General features: G+C 38.5%; 1 protein-coding gene across 2 annotated transcripts in view; it reads right to left on the bottom strand.

Annotated features, from left to right (window-relative positions):
* The window catches only part of LOC140235377 (serine/threonine-protein phosphatase 4 regulatory subunit 3-like), a 38,407-nt gene extending 19,362 nt beyond the window's left edge, over nt 1–19,045 (bottom strand). For both annotated transcript variants that reach the window (XM_072315408.1, XM_072315413.1), the window contains exons 1-4: nt 18,787–19,045; nt 8,140–8,195; nt 6,022–6,120; nt 3,887–4,510 (exon numbers count right to left, since the gene is read on the bottom strand). In XM_072315408.1, the coding sequence (XP_072171509.1) occupies nt 3,887–4,510; nt 6,022–6,120; nt 8,140–8,195; nt 18,787–18,946 (939 nt within the window). In that variant the 5' untranslated portion in view covers nt 18,947–19,045. The remainder of the gene's footprint in view (nt 1–3,886; nt 4,511–6,021; nt 6,121–8,139; nt 8,196–18,786) is intronic.
* Between the last annotated feature and the right edge of the window lie 562 nt (nt 19,046–19,607).

The raw sequence follows: 19,607 nt of genomic DNA, 5'->3' as shown, positions 1-19,607 counted from the left end.
TTAAATGTTCAGTTAATGAGGCAGACATGCCACATACTAATCAGGGCTCCAACATATCATTATTTGTACAGTAGTAGACCTTTTTACTTTGGGGCTGTCTAGAAGAGGTCATGAGCACATTGAGGTAAAATATCACAGACGGAAATTCATGCAACGCTTTTGATGGCACTCCTAGATGCACAGGTAGCTTGAGCAGAAATTTGACTTATGCCATTTAGAAGACCCTGCCGCCATATCACATCTCCAGACAAAATTTGATAAGAACTGCTGGGAAAGGGAGGGGGTGGAGGACTTCGAGAAAAAAAAAAAAAAAGAAAGAGAAAAAAGGTGCTCTTACGTCTAAGGTACTGCATTCTGAAAAAGTAGGCAGTGTATTATTGATGGATATCACTTTGTACATCAAGAACAACTAAGTCTCCCAGACTGAACGTTCTACTTCTCCTAACACTGCTTGCAAATTTATGGGTTTTCTTGGTTTGAAGTTTGCAGTAAAGAAAAACCTGCATTGTATCAGCCTTTACAGTACTTACAATAACTGTATCCACAGCAGGGCACTATAAGACTACATATCAGCTTGCAATCCAAGTAGCCCTAGCTTAACAAATGTTTGCCTGACAAGCAAGTGTTATTTTTGCAATAATACGCACACCTAATTACACAGAAAAAAAAATGATTATCCATCAGTGAAGAACACTGATGACATCATCTGTAACAGCAGTCACTAAATCTTTTCCTTTTTGTTAGCATGTAACAGAAAAGTATTTCAAAGCATTTCTTAAACATTATATGTGGATGTAACACTAACACTTTTCAGTGTGATGTTTTTAAGGAGACTTTGGAATAAGGCAACAATCTTCTTAACACACTGCCTACATTAGTGAGTTGAGGTTATTTTAGTGGCATCCCACACAAGAACATGATTTAGCCTCCTGCTTTTTTTCTGTCAGAGCCAAGCGCCTTCAAGCAAAGGCAGCAAAATCTTATCTGAAATGTACCACAAACTGTGCATCATGTATGGTGCACCCCTTTCACCACCTCCATGCATGTTAACACCGTAATGCACAGGTACAGATATGGCACTGACCCACTTCAAAATCAACAACATAACTAAGGAAACAATGAACAATGCACATTTCACATATACAGTGTATACATTGTACCTACTCCATGCTTCACCTGACACAAAAGTAGAGTGATTACTGAGTATTTTGTTTGTTTTCTGCACTGCATCAAGGTTGTCATCTGAAATTTGGGCCATGTGCCAAGAGAAACATACACATATCTCACTACAGTGTACATGGTCCTCATCCTAGCCTTGAATACAATCCACATAATATTCAGTCATATTTCAACTTAAGCAACTTCCCAGTATGATGGCTAACTGACAATGTCCATGTCTGAACATATGTCTTGCTTGCAAGGACTGTTGCTACAATTTAGGTTACCTCCTTGGGACACACTGAGAAAACATGACAATTTATCAAAACTCTACATACATGGCAGGGCTAAATATAACCTGATTTCATGTGACGTGTGCGGAATTGTGACCCAGATAAATTATTGAACAAGCAGAGACATATATGTCTATGACAGCTGGTGATTTGAATGGCTAGCTGTAACTCGTATAAACATGTAACATCATTGGGAATACACCTGGAACTTCAGTTCTGATATCACATCACATCTTCCGCAAATCCAGGACGGCCAAAACTTGCGCATCAATGTCAAAGTTTCAAACAGCACTTAGGGAGATATCTTTGCATAATGTGTATCTTACTAGTCAATAACACATGTGTACTGTATGCAAATCAAAAATCAACAAGGCTTTCACATTCTCACTTCAAAATACTACTGTTTTCAGAAAGCCTCTTGCACAATCAGTGAGACTTGGCAGGCTCTGGAATTTGAGGCAATTATCTGCCTCTGCTTAATTTGGTTCACAACGAAAGAATGATTCCACAAATTACCTCTTATTCTCAATAGCAAATGAGTAGTAGGAAGTCATACCAAAGAAAGACAAACCATGAATGTGTCTAAATCTTGTGAACCACCCCATACAAGTTACCACTTGAGTTACCACTTGAGTAAATTACAGTGACCTTATAACACAAAGCCAACAAAAGGTCTGGAAACATGCATTTAAGGTCCACCCACTAGTTTCAGGTTGTCAGTTCTTTCTGACAGTAACCCTTTCTTTGGATCTCAATTTGTAGTATCTGAGTAGAGAAGTACAAGTAGAAACATATAGAATCCACCACACACATAGAGTAGGTATAGACTACAGTGTGTATCTTCCATGTATCATCACACATGCATGAATAGTGGTTTCGACTGAGTGCATGCAGGGGCCAGCACTATGTAATCTATGCTGCATGGTTGCATGGAGGGGTGTATCATAACAGAGCATCCATTAGTCGTAAGACTGCACAAATATTGTCCCTTTGTGGAGTCGGTAGGGAATTTTGAGGTGAAAAAAAAAAATGTGATGTATGTAATTGCATATGTCTCATAAAGAACAAAGTCCTTTCACAGCGGTACCCTTTGATGAATGTTTCAAGTTAAAGATTATCAAATAATACCCTCACAGTGGTGGCCATGGAAAATTATATACCTTTTCATTCCACAGGTAATAAAGGATGGCTCAGTGCACTTGATTAGATGCTAAACTTCAGTGACTCTTGTTTATAAAAACATCACTCCCACATGTTTGGTTTTCCATCATTTATTTTAACAGATTACCGTAGGTACAGGATTTGTACATTGAATTGTGATGAATCGTACTTCATTCTACCGCTGAGAGCCTCCTCACTTAGATTTTAACACTATCAAAAAATCTTTATTAGGGAACATTTTATTAGTTCTGAGATAAAGCTCATAATGCTCCTGGTTTTCATATTGACCAGAACACAATGATCTGTTACCTTGAAGTTCAACTTTGCCCACATTCCTTTCAGCAGTGATAGTCATAGTGCTTGTTGATAGCATACAAGCCCTACAACAGTACTACGTATTGATATACCATAGGTCAACCATTTTCCCCCTAAAACATGCCTAGTTTTTCATGTCTCTAGAAAATTTCTTTCAAAGAACCAAGCAACAATTTAAAATCTAATGAAGTTATAGCCTACTATTACAGTCTGTGCAATCATCATGGTTGCTGTTACAGGAAGTTCTGTATGTGACAGATCCTACCAATTTACAATGAGCAAATGTCAAAAAAATATGCATATAAACTCACACACACACACACACACACACACACAACGATATAAACAGAAGTCTACGCATAATTGGGTGCGACTTTCATGGGTGCTCTGCTTAATTGCCAAACCGGCTGAACAAAAAGTGTGGTTGTATATCGTTCTTACCAGATAATCGGGTAGGCATTTCGGTTAAATGGATATATGAATTTTCCAAACAAACGTGATCTATTTTCATAGTTTCCCATAGAAAATATTCAAAAATAGGTGTGAATATTAAAGTCTGAAGAAATTCTGAGTTCCTGAGAGGCAATAGAGCTTAGTTTCATGTATTAACATGTTAAATGTGCCGAGTATGCTCTATTTGCTGTATCACTACAAAGTATAGGTGCATCTTTTATGTCACGGATGTTCTGTGACTGAAGTAAAGTGTCAGACAGACTAGCTGTGGCTGTAGCATGACATACCATGCTGTGTGTGTGATACAGGTACATGTAGATGCACCATTAGTATGTGCTATCTTTGACATTTGATACTGCAACAAACTCTGTGGTAAATCGGGTACACAGCTTAATTGGGTGAGAAATGCTCTGGGTGACAGTACCCAATTATGCGGAGACTACTGTACTCATTTTTAAACAAAGTTATGACATGGGATGACGATCTTGATCTCGGGACTCATTTACCTGAATCATATCTACTATGTCCACTTTGTTGAAGAAGACAAACGAACCCAGTGTGGAGAGCATGTTCTCCTCAAAGACTGACGGCGTTGGGAGGATGACATCCTGAATGTACTGAACCCGGTAAGTCTGGTGGATTTTGTTTAGAAGGTTCCTGTTCGTGATGGGTATCACTTCGTGAAAGCTTGCCTTCGAATTCAAATATTCCCTATGTCTGTGGGGGTCGGTGCTGCTGGGGTCATACTCCAGGCAGCCGACGACGTCGTAGATGAGTTCGTCCGAGAAGAGGATCTCCAGGAGTGACGTCTTGTTGAGGAGGATGGTGTTCTTCATGATTTCATACAGAAAGTGCAAGCTCTCCGTGTTCTCGAGGTCCTCACAAATACAAAACAAGTCAATGAGCTTGCGAATGTAGTTCTCCTTCTCTATTGCTATAGCGAGTTTCTCCCTCTTGATAGGCGACTGCAGTGAGGTGCTGAACAGCTCCGCAACCTCTTCCAGTCTGCTGAGTTCACAGGGAGGTAGCTCAATGGGCGTGGCTGCTTCTGGCAGTTCCTCAAACCTGTCCTCTTCCGATTCGTCCACCACATCTTGGGTGATGTCGACTGACGGGTCCTTGCCTTGCACCTGTTGAGAAGAAAGGGTAAACTGTGGATCATCCAAATTCTACCATCATGACTAAAATCAGAATAAATCCGAAATCATCAAGCCTATGGATTGTCTTGCTTAATAACAGACCATGTCTTTTACCGGGAGAAAGCACCCTTGCCAGAAATCTCATCTGAAAAACTAACACACGCAGCACATCAGTAGATAATAGACAGAAATTAGACAAATGTTACAATTACAATCTCCTCAGTATCAGCCAAGTCATCTGATGTAACATCTAATGGGTGCTGTTGATGAGTCTTTCTGATGGCATTACTGGTGCCATAGCTTGAACAATGCTTATCACTTGTTTTTGTTATACTTTAAAAAGTTTGAGATATCTATGTGACTATTCACTATACATTTCCCCCGCTCCTAAGTCATGGAAATCTACAACTGAAGAGCTAGCGGAGGAGATGTGATAATGACTGGACATGTCTTTCCCCTAGCTGTGATTAGCTAGCAGCAGTGCTACATGTAGCAAAGATGCTATTCTATGCTAGCCTCAGCTCTCTTTGGCACAGTGTGCAAATGCAGAGACTATGTACAATACACACACTCTCCCTACCTGATCTTGGCTGCACTAGTGCTAAGGGCAGCTAGCTAACAGCACATGCAGTCAATGAAAATGCAGGCTACAGTTGTCCCATTGATATACCATGGTTAATTTTCCACTTGCTCTACAAGCCAGATATATTTTAATCTAGAAGGTAATGGCTGTAATATCAGATAAAGGTGTTTTCAAGAAATGGTTGCATTTAAACTTTTGAGTACTGGCACTAAGATACAAATATTCCCTCAGAGGGAAAGTTGTGTACTTTTTTTAAGGGGTATCACTCAGTTCCCCATATGATCAAAGTCATACAAATGCATGTGAGCAATTGTTTATGGGCACTAGAGATCTTGATTGCACACTTCTGAAGTGGCTTTGGTACCTTTTTTCATTGGCGTTGGTGCCCTTTACAAAAAGAATCAAAGGTCATATGCCAGCAAGTACGGATGTCTTAATTTAATGGAGACTTGATGCCCAAATAGTGGCTTTGGTACCTTTTCTATTGGCCTTGGTGCCTTCAGAAAAAAGAAGCCAAGGCCATGTGCCCTATTTTTACAGGTGTCTTAATGCAAAGTGGCCTTAATTTAAAAATCAACAACAACAAACCAACTTAATTTATTTGCGGCCTGAACACTACATTAACAATTGATATGATAAACAAAAACATCACAATCAATTACACTTTCAAAGAATTAATGAACTGGACAATTAGCCATACTGTTCTTCAAACAGGCGAGTCTAAGTTTCTTTTTGAAACTGTCAACAGGTTTTCGGTCCTGAATACGGGTAGGGAGACTGTTCCAATGATAGGGAGCAAAAATGGAAAAAGCTCCATCACCATAACCAGTACGCTGATGGGTACAATTACAAGTGTGAGCTGTGCTCCGGATGATGATCTGAGATTCATACGTGTAGCCTACTTGAGAGAGATAAGTACCTGACAAATGATTTCCCAGATGTCATCACAACCAGCTCTTTCCTGGAAACTAAGAGCCAAGTCATAGTGGTCATTCTCAGACCATACGATCAGAGTTTCCTGATGAACAAAGACAATGAATAACATGAAATCAATGTTTAAAATAATTTGTAAAAAAACAAATAAATAAAAATATAAATAAATAAAATGGTGACAAACATAATTCAAGACAACCAATTTGATATGATGTTACTGTCTAGGTAGTACGATGACAAAATAGTAATGAATGGACGTGAGTTACATCGCCATGCATGTAATATGCAGATGCATTAATCATCAAGTGACAAAATCCTATCCTGAATAAAGGAGGGCTCCTTCATCTATTTCTATGGAAAAATCAAAACCATCAATACTTTATATACATCAGGAGCTTTATGACAAAGTTGATATTTTACTTTGCTGGTTTGAAGATGGAATGTCCATTTGAATTATTTTGATATTTGTTAGTGAATTTCATTTTCTCACATACTTGCTGTTACCGGATGACTAAATTTCACTCACTTTAAAATCTGCATCATCTAAACAGGTAGATTCTTGATTAAATGTAAGAACACTTTTGAAACGGAATGACATCAAAATATATATCTGAACCTTTTTTTTTTTCTTTCCTTCTTAGATTAAGGTAGATTCTTGGTTAAATGTAAGAATACTTTTGAAACGGAATGACATCAAAATATATATCTGAACTTTTTCTCTTTTTTTTTTCCTTTCCTTTTCAGATTAAGGTAGATTCTTGATCAAATGCAAGACCACTTTTGAAATGAAATGTGATATGTCTGTGGTGCATCTGTGATACATTGAATGTTTATTTTGTTGCGATATCCAATGTATAGAGAATTTCCAGAGTGGACAATAAAGTAATCAATCAATCAATCAAATATCTGAACTTTTTTGTTTTTTCTTTCCTTTTATGCTTGCTCTTGGAATTTATATAGTAATGGTACTGATAAAAAGAATGGTGACTTTGAAGCATAGTGTATTTGGGATTCTATCAATTACTAACAACAACCTGTCCCACTGTTTCTACTATTTTCTCTCTTTTTTTTTTTGACAAAGTTTTTAATTATTGAATGGTGTGTGATCATCAGAGGCAATGTAATGAAGCAATCCTTTAAAAGCTGCAAAAAAATGAATGTTGTTTTGAAAACTATTTCAAGGTTTTGCTGTCTTCTGATCGCATATCATGTTATATTTCATTCCAGCTAGTACAACTCACTTGCATCCCCTATTAACTTCAAAGTAGTAGCTAAAACCAGTCAAGATGAGGGATTTAAAACAAGCTTTTACTGTGTTCAGTGGAACAAATGGAAATGAACAGAAAATTGTTTTCATGAAGGTAAAACCTTCATGAAAAACATTATATATTTTACTCATTCAAACTCATCACACACTCACACACACACACACACACACACACACACACACGACACCACTGATCATGTCACAACATAAACAGAATAAAATTATTTCAGGAAAGATGTACTTTGCACCTGTTGAGATAACACAATTACACCCACTACAATGAGGGATATTTTACACCTTGGATATGTTTTTACACACTTGAGTTCAATCTTGAGCTTTGAACTCCTACAAAGTACGCATATTCACGTTACATTTTATATTTCATAGAAATTGCAAAATATCCAAAGTCCATTAAACATGAATCTATCACAGAATGGCATTGGTATCTGAACTGACATCTTTTAGAGACAATATGTCATCGTGGATAGTATCAGAGACTATATAAACAAAGTAAAGGTTGACAAAAATCATGCTGAAGATTCAGTTTCAAAGTTTACAGATGAGTCAAAGATATGCATGTTGTTGCTGAATGGAATTTTTATTATAGCGTGTTATAGAAATTGTAGTCAAGTCTGGCTGACAAAGCTATTCAGTACCAGCAGCAGTCTAAAAACCAAGGGAACTTTTCATTGTATTTGCACTAGAATAGAATATCAGCATCTCATTCCACTGTCACCATATCACTGGAAAACATGCACCTATCTGAAGTAACAATCAGAGCATTACAACTGTGTACTGTATCTAAACTGTGTGACGAGGAACACAGCCAAAACTGACCTGTTGCTTCTGGTATGCAGTGTCTGGCTGGATTTTGGACTCCAGTATGATAGAACCTGTATGAAATTACACACACACATAGAAAATATAAACATGAGATATCAAACCTACAATGCATTTCCTATCATCTGGTCTCATCACCATCAATGCATGTTCATGTAATGAAAGAATGTTGTATGAGCAGGCAGAGAAAAAACATGAAACAATCAAATAAGGTAAATAGGTGGAGTAAAAAATGCACTGTGATTGGTTAGATTGCATCACATGATTGTAGAAAAACTTCAATATAGTTTAGTAGCATGGTTGTGCCACTATACCGAACGCTTACAGCATGCCCATGCCTTGTCTACGCTGAGATTTGCGCAGCGAGGGATGTAGGACAGACAAGGCCAAGCCTTTCAACATATGACGCATGTGTACAGCACAGGACGCAGAGTCTGCTCAGAAATACACATACGCGGCTGTGCTAGCTATACATACACAAGGTTATCGTTGCTCTCCATGCTGGGTGCAAGAAATCAGTACATGTACCTAAGATGAGTCTAATGTTATATCAATCAAGCCTACTGTACTTCTAGGGTATAGACCTACGGAAAATGCATGCAGATTGAGCCGTGGGCCTATTTACTAGTAACTCCAAATACTAAATTATCCCTCATGCAGTTCTATTCACCTCAGCCTGCAGCCTCGGTGAAACAAAACAGCACTCGGGATAAATCAGTATTCGTCGTTCTACAATCCAGTATAGTGCATCATAGAGCATGCCCTATTTGTATAATATTGATCAGTCAAATCTAACCACATACAATCACACAACTGCAAGATCTGGACAAAGACCATTTGTGTTGAAGATGGATAGCCTTAGGCGAACATTTCTGCACCACTGGCAGATGCAGTGATTTTACACAAGGCATAAGTTCAACAACTTTCAAAAAGACTGATACATAATCAGTCTGCACAGCAAATTGAAAAAAAAAAAAAAAAAAAAAAAAAACTTCCAAGACAACACACTAAATGTTTGTTTGTTTTCCATCACTTTTTGTCAAAAACAAACACATTGTACACATTCCTTGAGGTTACCAATGACCACCCAACTGGTAAGGTAACTGCAATTAGAAAAGAAATAACAATTCTATTTATCATGCACACACACACACACACAACACACTCTGAAGAGCATCTGATATCAATAGTTCATCACCATGTCTTCAGGATAGAAACATTAATACATTGGAAGGCATGAATGATGAAACTGACAAACTTATGTACAATTGATGTAGCTATATTTGGTTTTCTTTCAACTTTTCACGGCAAATGTTTCCAATTATCAAAGTGCACCTGCTCTTATGCAATAACTACAAAAATGACACAAGTGTACCTCCACCTGACAGTGTGTAAACAAAGCCAGCAACTATGGCAGGTGCAGATTTTTCTCTGCCATAAATACAGCAGAAAGTAAACATGATTTTAAGCACACAAGAAACACATGGCACATTCTGTTCATTCATATAATAGTGTCTCTTGATTATCCATACAGACCCACTGATGTATGAATACATGGCATGCAGCATACAGTGTAATTGTTCATCATCCAATGCAACATTCTCCCTACCCCTGCCCCCCCCCCCAAAAAAAAAAAGATCCTTCTGAATCATACAGTTACAACTATCATTAAAAAAAAGCTACAAGCTCATGCACAGGTCTCTTTTCATGGGGGGGGGGGGGGTGAATTCACACACACACACACAAACACACACACACACACACACACACACACACACACACACACACACACACACACACACACACAACTGTTCTGATTTCAATCCATATTGCTCACATAGCAATTTATCACAGACAATTGACCATTTCTGTAGGGTACAAAATGTATCACAATTCATGGATGTTTCTTTTCCTACAGCTTTGTGACATGGCATCTCATTCACCTGCTTCCTCAGGCAGGAATTCACTTAATTTTTGCCAGGGAGGGCAAGCTTTTCACAAGCTTTGTGGTTGTTAAGGGCAACTTTTGTGAGTTAGAGCATGCATAGAATTTGAATACACTACCAAAACTGTTTATTGTCAACTGCAATGACATGTGCACAAATGTTTACATAAAGTGACAAATACATTCTTGGTGGGTATACAATATGTATACAATGTATGTAGGTTTCAGGTTTTACTACATCCTTACAACATGAGCTGCTATGACCCTTGAGCTGGAAGAGGATGCAAAAGAGTTCTATGATCCAGGTTTACACTATACTCTCTACATCAACATGGCTAAAAGGATCAAAAGTTAATTCGCCTTTGCCCACTGCCTATTACCTGTGAATATTCAATGTAAGTTTTCACTCAACAGTTGTTTTCCCTTATTTACATGTATAGATGAAATCCTTTCCAACAGTGAATGGAGAAGTCCTTCTTTTTTTTTTTTCTTCCTACACAAAGACCGATTGTTGGGTGCTGAAGCAGAAGACTGTTACATATCTCCAAAAGTCTTTAGCCTGATTGATCTGATCAAAGTTAGTTCATGTAACAAAAGCTGTTAATACTCACTTCAACATTTTTTTTTCTAATATACCTCACTTCCTTTCCATCTTGAACATATTCCTTAACCATCCAAACTGACATGCTGTAGATGTTTATATCATGCCACAAAACAGGGCATGCACAAACAAGGTTCAAGTCATTACAATTGTTTAAGATATAATTCACTAAAAAAATGACTCTGATGTACAAAAAGAAAAAAAAAAAACCATTGTGATTTCACAACACAAAGCATGATTTTGATGGGGCTTCAGGTTTCCAACATTTTTTTATCATAATTCTTTGATAAAATGAGAAACTCTTTATGAAATATGAAAGAGCATGTAATTCTAAGAAGAATTTGAAGTGACCGAGATATCCAAAACAAAGTGATCCTAGATAAAAGGTGGGATCTACCTTTTTAGTGGGATTGCTCTGTTTTTTGATATCTTAACCACTTCAACACCGACTTTAATCAAATAAACTTTGAATTCCACCTAGAATTGTATGCTCTTTAACATTTCATAAAGTGGCTTCTAAGTATCTTGCAAAAATTTGAAAGCTGAATCCTCACCTCACCCAATACTATACCATCCATTCAAAGTTGGCTACTGTAAAAGTGGATATTTTCCCGCGACTAATTTTTCGTGCTTGGCCGTGTCAGAAGACTTTCGCATGTTTTTAATTCTGCAGAATCAAGACAACAAGTACTGGAACATATGGCATGCAAAAATATTCGCGTGCTTTTATTTTCGCGCTAGCTTCTCGTTGCGCGAAATGCGCGAAAATTTCAACACCGCGAAAATTTCCACTTTTACAGTATTGCCCAAACAGGCAGCAGAGTAAGCACTTTCCCTTGCACATTATTGTGACTTACTTCAAATGCAGGAGCTGCCAGCATGCACAATTCAAATTCAGGGAGGTTCCAAAAGAACAATCACTCAGGGAGATACTTAGATACAATTAACTGTATGTGTTACATGCATCTCAGTGGGTAGAAACAGTTTCAAGGTGAGGAAGGCTCTATACAAACACGTACACAAGTACATGTACATCTTTTTATCAGGACATGAAGAGATTACTATTATTGCTGTATTGTTGTTGTTTTTTAATGGAGACTTCAGCAGAATTTCATGTACGGAGACTTAGTAATAGTAGGTCAACATATATTATACATACTCTTGCTCAACAAACTAATGGTCTTTCTACTTAGTTGCCATGAAAGCATAAGTCATGGTATGATGCATCACGCATTACCCCAGGGTACCGTTGTACCCCGGGGTACCACGTTGTGTAGCGCCACCTCACGTACACTCGAGGACAGCCGCAGAGAAATGCATGCACCGTGTGTGAGTGTACATAGTCATTTCCATGCCACTGCATGTTATACTATGCATGCATGGTACGCTGTGCTAGCAATAGCATGTGCTTCAGTGCAGTGCAGTGCAGTGCAGTGCAGTGGCTAGTGATATGAAGAGCTGTGGTATCTATCTTAAGCATATTTTCCCGTTATTGTAGTCTAACAAAACATACAGTACATCCATTGCTTGCAGCACATGGGTATCTCAGACACCTTAAAGGAGACCTCCACATGATTTTCAGATTTTTACATATGAGCAACTATTTATAAATTAGCTATAGTGAGTACAGAATTTCAGGATTTATAATGATTAGGATGAAGAATAAGAATATTTTAAAAATCTAAAATTGCAATGAACAAGAATGATAACATGACAACCTCACAATAAAAACGCATGGGTTGGGGCTCAAGGAACCAGAACAAAAGAAGAAGGCATGCCTAGATTATTGTACACAGGTGAACTTGCAAGCTAGCAGTATTGCATTGGGAATTGGGGGGGTCATCACAGAACTATTAAATATTTTGGTCTTGCCAACCAACTGCACATGTTAGAAGGTGAGACTGATTTCATGTCACAAAGTCTACAGTAGGTACGGTACTGTAGATTTACCTTCATTTATATCTTTTGGGGTTTTTTTTTTTTGCTATTTTTTTACAACATGGACCTTACAGGTTATATATGCATCTTTCTCGGCTAATAATTGTGAGGTACATTGTACGTACACTGCACGTGCAGGCAGCACAACCACTCAATCCCTTTAAACTTCCAAATCACATATTGTACCATGCATCTTCTTTTACTGCAATTTATCACAAGAACTACAGTACATTTTCGTGAAGAAATTTTTTATTTTTGTAAACATGTTTTGTTCATATAAAATGAAATGTCATTAATAACACAACGGAACTGATAAAATAAAACAGATACCGGTAAATATCACTTCCAATATCACTATTAACATTGTTGACATATCTCTTTGTACAGATACAACACTGTACAACTGGCAAGAAAATGGTAAATCTTTGTACATGTACTCTTTCTCTGGATTGTCTATGACAATTTATAAGAGTAGTGTGTGTATGATAAATCAGTTAATCACATGACTTTAAATATCAAATCATAACATTTTACTGTTCTTGTCAAGTTTCATAAGGGTCAAATTTCAGAGCAAACAGCCTACCAGTACACGCAGGCATGGAATGCATGAATTCTTTTACAGTGTTGTCAGCACCAGCATAATCTGTTACACTTTGATTTTGCATTTTGATTGAAAATGAAATACTAAAGAGACAGTGTGGATCATGTTGGACTACCCACGCGAGCTGTCCTATCTATGTAAACAGTTGATCATCTTTATTGCCGAGTTGCATGCATCTGTTTGAAAACTTGCCAAAATATTGAGCCTTTCTTCTTCCTCTGCCACACTTAAATCAAGTTTGGTAGAAAGACCTGATGACAGCGTCTGTAGCATACAAAGACTCCTCAAGAAGCACACAACTCTCATACATAGTTGGTGTTTAGACACGTCACATTTCTACTTTCTGTCAGCCAAAAGGCATACCATCACACTAAAATCACGATTATATTATGTTTGAACATGAAGATACCAATAAATCTTGAAGCTGAAAATGGCACCCCATTCTTGTAAATGAAATCGACTTCGAAGAACATCAATAGCTCTTATTCTAGTGCCTGTGGTGTGTATATATGATGAAACTCGCTTCAATAAGTGTGTTTTCTTCCAATCTTTCTATGCTGAACTTCAAATTGAGCTTATTGAAATGCCAATTAAAGTATATCAGTTGGCATTAAAGGGTGTGTACAGTTCTGGTCGAGGTGAGGATTTAGCTTTTAACGTTTTGCGAGATATTCAGAAACCACTCTTTGAGATGTCAAAGAGCATGCAGTTCTAAGGGGTATCAAAAGTTTATTCGATGAAAATCGGTTTTGATATGGCTGAGATATCAAAAAACAAGGTGAAACAAAGAGATCCTAATAAAGTTGTGGCATATCGCCTTTTATCATTAGCACTTTTTTGGATATCTCAGCCATTTGAAAACCAATTTTCATCAAATAAATGTTGAATCCTTCTTAAAATCACATGCTCTTTCATATTTCATAAAAGGCTTTTCATTATCTCACTTAGGAATGTTCAAAACATGAATCCCCACCTCAACCAGTACTGTACAGTCCCTTTAACCTATTAAAACAGTATATGCTGTACAATACACAAGGTTTTTATTTTTTTACGAATTTTGCAAGTCAGGTGCTATTTGCAAATTCAATAAACAAAAATGTTGACGCTGATCCCAACATGAATGTAATGTGCCTGCATACATTTCTCCATTCATTACTGTACTCCCCAAACGCATTGCTGGGAGGCCCCAGTTCCTGAAAAATTAGACTCGCTAAATATATGCCATATATAGTAACGTAAAATTTAAGTGATAATTTTTCCCATACCATGGTATCCCTGCACTACTGGGACTTCAAAGGTGTGGTCTTTGTTGTTGTATTTCTTTTTTGTGACAACTTTTTTTTCTCTCTCTAATTGCCGCCTTTCACCCCGGAGAGGTGCTGCCTTGAAGTGCGGCCATCAATATATTTCTTTCTGTCTCCAGGTCTGTCTCTTCTGAATATTCGAGAATTGATCCACAGCTGGTTTTTGTCATTGCTCGCTATATAGTTCTCTATTAAACTATTACATTTCTCTGGTATCTAGAAGTCAAATGGTGAAATAACATTGTTTTCAAAATCTTCTTTCTTTGCTTTTTTATTTTATTTCTCATTTTTGGGGGCATTTCAACAGATTGTGAGCACATATCTTTTTGATTTCTTTACATGCTGAAAACTTATCGAACAATTGAGGTATTGCTCATATGGCCAAAATTTTTATGCAGTTTTGTACTTCATCGGTATTTTCATATTCTATGCCAGTCACACCGTGAGATATGGCCAACCATGCACTTCAGGGGCCTGTATTATCGGTACCTCAATTCGGGTACATGCCAAGGTGATGTCCCATGAACTACCACGCACTGATGAGCAGCTGGCCAGCTTCTCTGGTTGTATGGAACGCTATTTGACAAGCGAGGTAGTTCAAGCCCACCTCACACTGCGATTCTGACTAGCAACAGCTTACGAGCTTGAAAAATTACTCACGCGAAAATATCCACTTTTACAGTATGTGAATATTTTTATGCCTCCTTCATCCATCCTGACCCCATCACCCATGCGGGCGAGGCTTGCAAGGGTCGCACTTAACTTTTTTTTTACTAGCCAGGCGGACTACTTAGAATCAATTTTAACACTGAAGCAATATTTTGGCTAGCCAGATGGACTAGTAACTTCAGAATTTTATGATTTTTAGCTAGTCCGACGTGATTTTGGGTGGCCAATGGCCAGCGGACCATCACCAATTTCGTACCCTGTTGTGTGTGCATGTGTGTGTGTGTCCATGTAGGCCTACATTGTAGTGGCTGCCCGTAAATCAGTAACTGTACACAGCCTGGTCACTGTACACAAGTGCATGCTTTGCATGGCGCTTGATTGGGCCGATCGGGCGAGTAAGTCAGTAACTGTGTATATCTAGATGATATAAACACTAACAGACTGACAAATCGGGAAAAGATTTTGGCATTTTTTTCCCATTATTTCACAGAATAATATTGCCAAGGCAATGGAAATAATGTATCCTCTGCAATCCGTTGATTATTGATCTCCTGTTTGAGATATAACTCAGCGTCCATTCATTTAAAATCATGAATGAAGGACGAAAGTTTACCACTGGTTGCGTTTCATTGTGTGCCAATATGCAAAGCACCCTGTTTGTCTCTGCACGATTACGCTGTGCAGGGAAGGCCTGGGCGTTTAAGAGCAGGGAGGTGGGGTCCCACCTCCCTGGTTAGAGCAACCATGTGGCGGACCACAAGTGCTTCAATACGCATGCACACACTGACACATACACACACTGCATCCCGACGCGAATTCTCACATACATGTACATGCACACAGCACAGTACCAGAACACATGCTGTCGAACACGCGGTGCCTGATACTCAAATTCGCATGCACTGCTCGATTAGGGTAAAATCTCACACTGATAATGTAGGGCCGTTAATTTCACGATTGCCCAGTGCCAACGAAAGGGAGCATGGTTAAAAATGAAAATGCACGTCCTATTTCGCGATTCACGTTAAAATTACATGTAAATCGCAATAGACTGTAACGTTACAGGATTTAGTAACTAGATTCTATACACAGGATGGTGCACAACAACAGAGCGAACACAACACGAACATGGCGATCGTATTGTGTTTTGATACTTGACATAAGTTTTGTCACCTCAAACTCATAACAGACAATATTCATTAATTAGACTTCATATCTATGTTATCGATATTGACATACACAATTCACAACTTACGGAAAACAAAGATTATATGCAGTGTGTGCGAACGGTACGTCGCCTTTCACCGACGGACATTTTGGATAATCGGGAACTATAGATCTATAGTGCAGCTCCAATCGCGTGAACTCCTGATTATTCAAAATGGCCGTCAGTGAGAGACAATGCATGATCGAGGGTACCACGTATCGTCACCCCAAGGACCTGCAGCTTATAATGAAATTTATTCCAAAATTATAGAATTCACCTAAATTTTTCCTAAAATATGTCATAAATATGGCAGTTTTGAATATCATGACTGTCTCGATTCTGAATCTCTATAGTGAAATGACACCATTTAAGTGCGTGCGATGCGTTTTCTTTGCACGGCTTAAAAAGGCACCTCAATATCGGCACCCCCTTCCTCAATAGGTAATACCGGTACATGTCAATTTCACAGTCATGTGTCGGGTTCGCAATTTACTTGGCGGATGTGTAACTGAACCGTGTTTAGTTCAGTTTTTTTTAGTTTGTTTATGAAAATCATCATTATTTTCATAGGTTATGGTGCTTAATCCCACGCGTACTTAATTGTTCTACGCGCCAACAGCTATGATAGTATGATATTGATACCCGGGGTGCCAATGCTGAGGTACCCTGCCCATACGTGGTACCCTCACCATACCGTTCGCACAAGCTGCATTATAATCTTCGTTTTTGGCAAGTTGTGAATTGTGTAGACCCTAGAAGTGATCCTGTCTATGTCAATATCGATAACATAGACATGAAGTCTAACGTCAATTACCGTATATTGGTCTAGTCACCATTTGCGTGTATTTCCTATGTACTCCCAGGTTGGCGAACTAACGACAGACACTGAATTAGTTCGCCACCCATACTATATACTGTACGAGCTGAAATTTTCGCGGTGGTTTTATTTTCGCGAATCGCCTTTGAATCGCGAAAATAACAACACGCGAAAATAACAACACACAAATAAGTTCAGTTAGACCCTCGCAACTGCGAAATTAACAATACACGAAAATGTCCTCCAAGTAGCAATTCGCGAAAATATCTGTACGCGAAAATTTCAGCTCGTACAGTAGTGCGTCATGTATTATTACTATATTTTGCACGTTATACACACACTTTGTAGGATGCATTGTGCATCATCGCGTTTGAAAAATTTTGTTAATCTGCCACCTGAAACCCATTCAACATCAAAAACATTCTTGCATTAAAAATGGTTTTGTCCCCTGTTTACATATGGTAAAATACATTTGGATTAGACCTAACTTACAATTAAATTTTATTTGTGTTTTTATGGAGGAAAAGGGCGAATTAGGAATGTCTTTTGAGAGCGATGAAAATCCGTTGCCTTAGCTGATCACCAATCACGGCGCACGTTACATGCGATGAGAATGTCTGGCGACTTTAGTACCATACTTGGCGACTTACAGTAGGAACCCTAATGGGAGATCTATAATCAATGTTAATTAGAAATTCTAATAAAGATCATCTTTAATGTAATGAGTTAGAGGCGACAAAAATGATGTCAAGTAGAGTAAAAATCTAACATTAGGTGTATCTAAACTCAACATGATCGCCATGCGTTGTTGTGCACCGTCCTGGTAGGATCGGGGGTTGGGTGTCCAGACTGACTCGCGTACTGACTTGCTTATTCTACGGAGTATGAATACGCATTTACGCGCAGCTCCTCACTGACAAACAACTGTTTATCAATGTAGGCATTTGTAGGCGCGTCATTGTCAAACCAGACACACTTTACAGTACGCGTCCGGTCCCACAACCTGTCCGGACACCCAATGAATGTGTTTTTACAGCGACACATTTAAAGTTTAAATTATAGGGCGCCTAACACATGTTAGTTGGGGATTTACAGGATTCTACCGAAAATTCTTGATGTTTAGTTGGCAAGTCTAACCATTTCATCGTTCATAGATCAGACTAGATAGATTCTAACTTTATTTTATTAGGATTCTAACGTGTTAAACATTACTCGTTAGGATAAATTTTACCTCTCAAACAGTTAACTCTAACGTTAGTTTCGACCGAGAAAAAGAGGAGTTCATGGGATGCCAAGGCTCCAAGCAAGCAAATAGCCAAAGGATTGATAAGCTCTCTAGCTGTCGAAGTTGGCATGTGAGGAAAACATTGGCTCTAGTTAGGCCACTGAAAGAAACATAGATATGTATTAGCAATGCACGAACATGATGAAAGCAAGCTAGTTGTCAGTGAACGGCTACGGTACATTAAGCTAAAGAAGCAAGTGAATAGACCACAGTCTCGTTCAGTAGTTGCCCGCAGGTAAAGGGCCATCGCCTATTGCAGTTGGGTCTAGCTACGTACCGTCCGTTTCCGAACAAACGAGCAAACACATCCCATTCAGTCGGTCCACCAAACATGACGATACATGTCCAGTGCCTTTATCATCCCACTGACGCTCATCATTCAGCACATAAAGTTTGACTCTCCTCCTTGTATCTGACATTTTGGAGGCCAAATACATTCCCGATCCACCAGAAAATTAGGATTTTTCAGGGGACTTTCTCATGTCGCGATACGACGTATCATCTACGATAAACACTTCACTTCGCAGCCATCTTGGTTGGGCTTTACACACAGCCTGACGGGTTTCCCGCCCTATGAATATTTCCAACTTAGCTGGTCAAAGGTCAATGTTGCTGCATGCGGCAAGTTTAAATAACTTTTGAGACATCTCAGAGCCGAAGAACTCAGATATTTGGGACATTGTTGAGCAAAAAACGATTACAAAAGTTAAGCATTGCCCTCAATCCCATGAAAAATATTTCTCATTGTTGAAAATCATGCTGTTACACTTGCTAGTGTCGTGGCCATTATGCCTATCCGTAACAGCAACTGACCAATACCACGATTTTGGCAACTATGTAAAATCAGGGAGGTTTCCTCTCACCTCCCTGGTAAAATTGATTGTTCGTTTGTTTTTTTTTTTTTTTAAGATCGAAATTAAAGCTGGCCACTATAGGCCTACTGTAAAGCTTTGATCTCGATTTATCAGTAAATCATGATATAATATTTCCCGCTTCTGCATTGAGTAGGGACTAATTTGTGGGGTTATGTCATCACAATCGCGGGTCTCACAATCATCCATTTAATTCCAGTTCTGGTTGATGAAGAGTTCAAAAGGA

Source organism: Diadema setosum, chromosome 1 (genome assembly GCF_964275005.1).
Source record: "Diadema setosum chromosome 1, eeDiaSeto1, whole genome shotgun sequence".
NCBI classification, from domain to species: Eukaryota; Metazoa; Echinodermata; class Echinoidea; order Diadematoida; family Diadematidae; genus Diadema; species Diadema setosum.
Note: the sequence above shows the minus strand (reverse complement) of the source record. Positions and strands in the feature narration are given on the sequence as shown.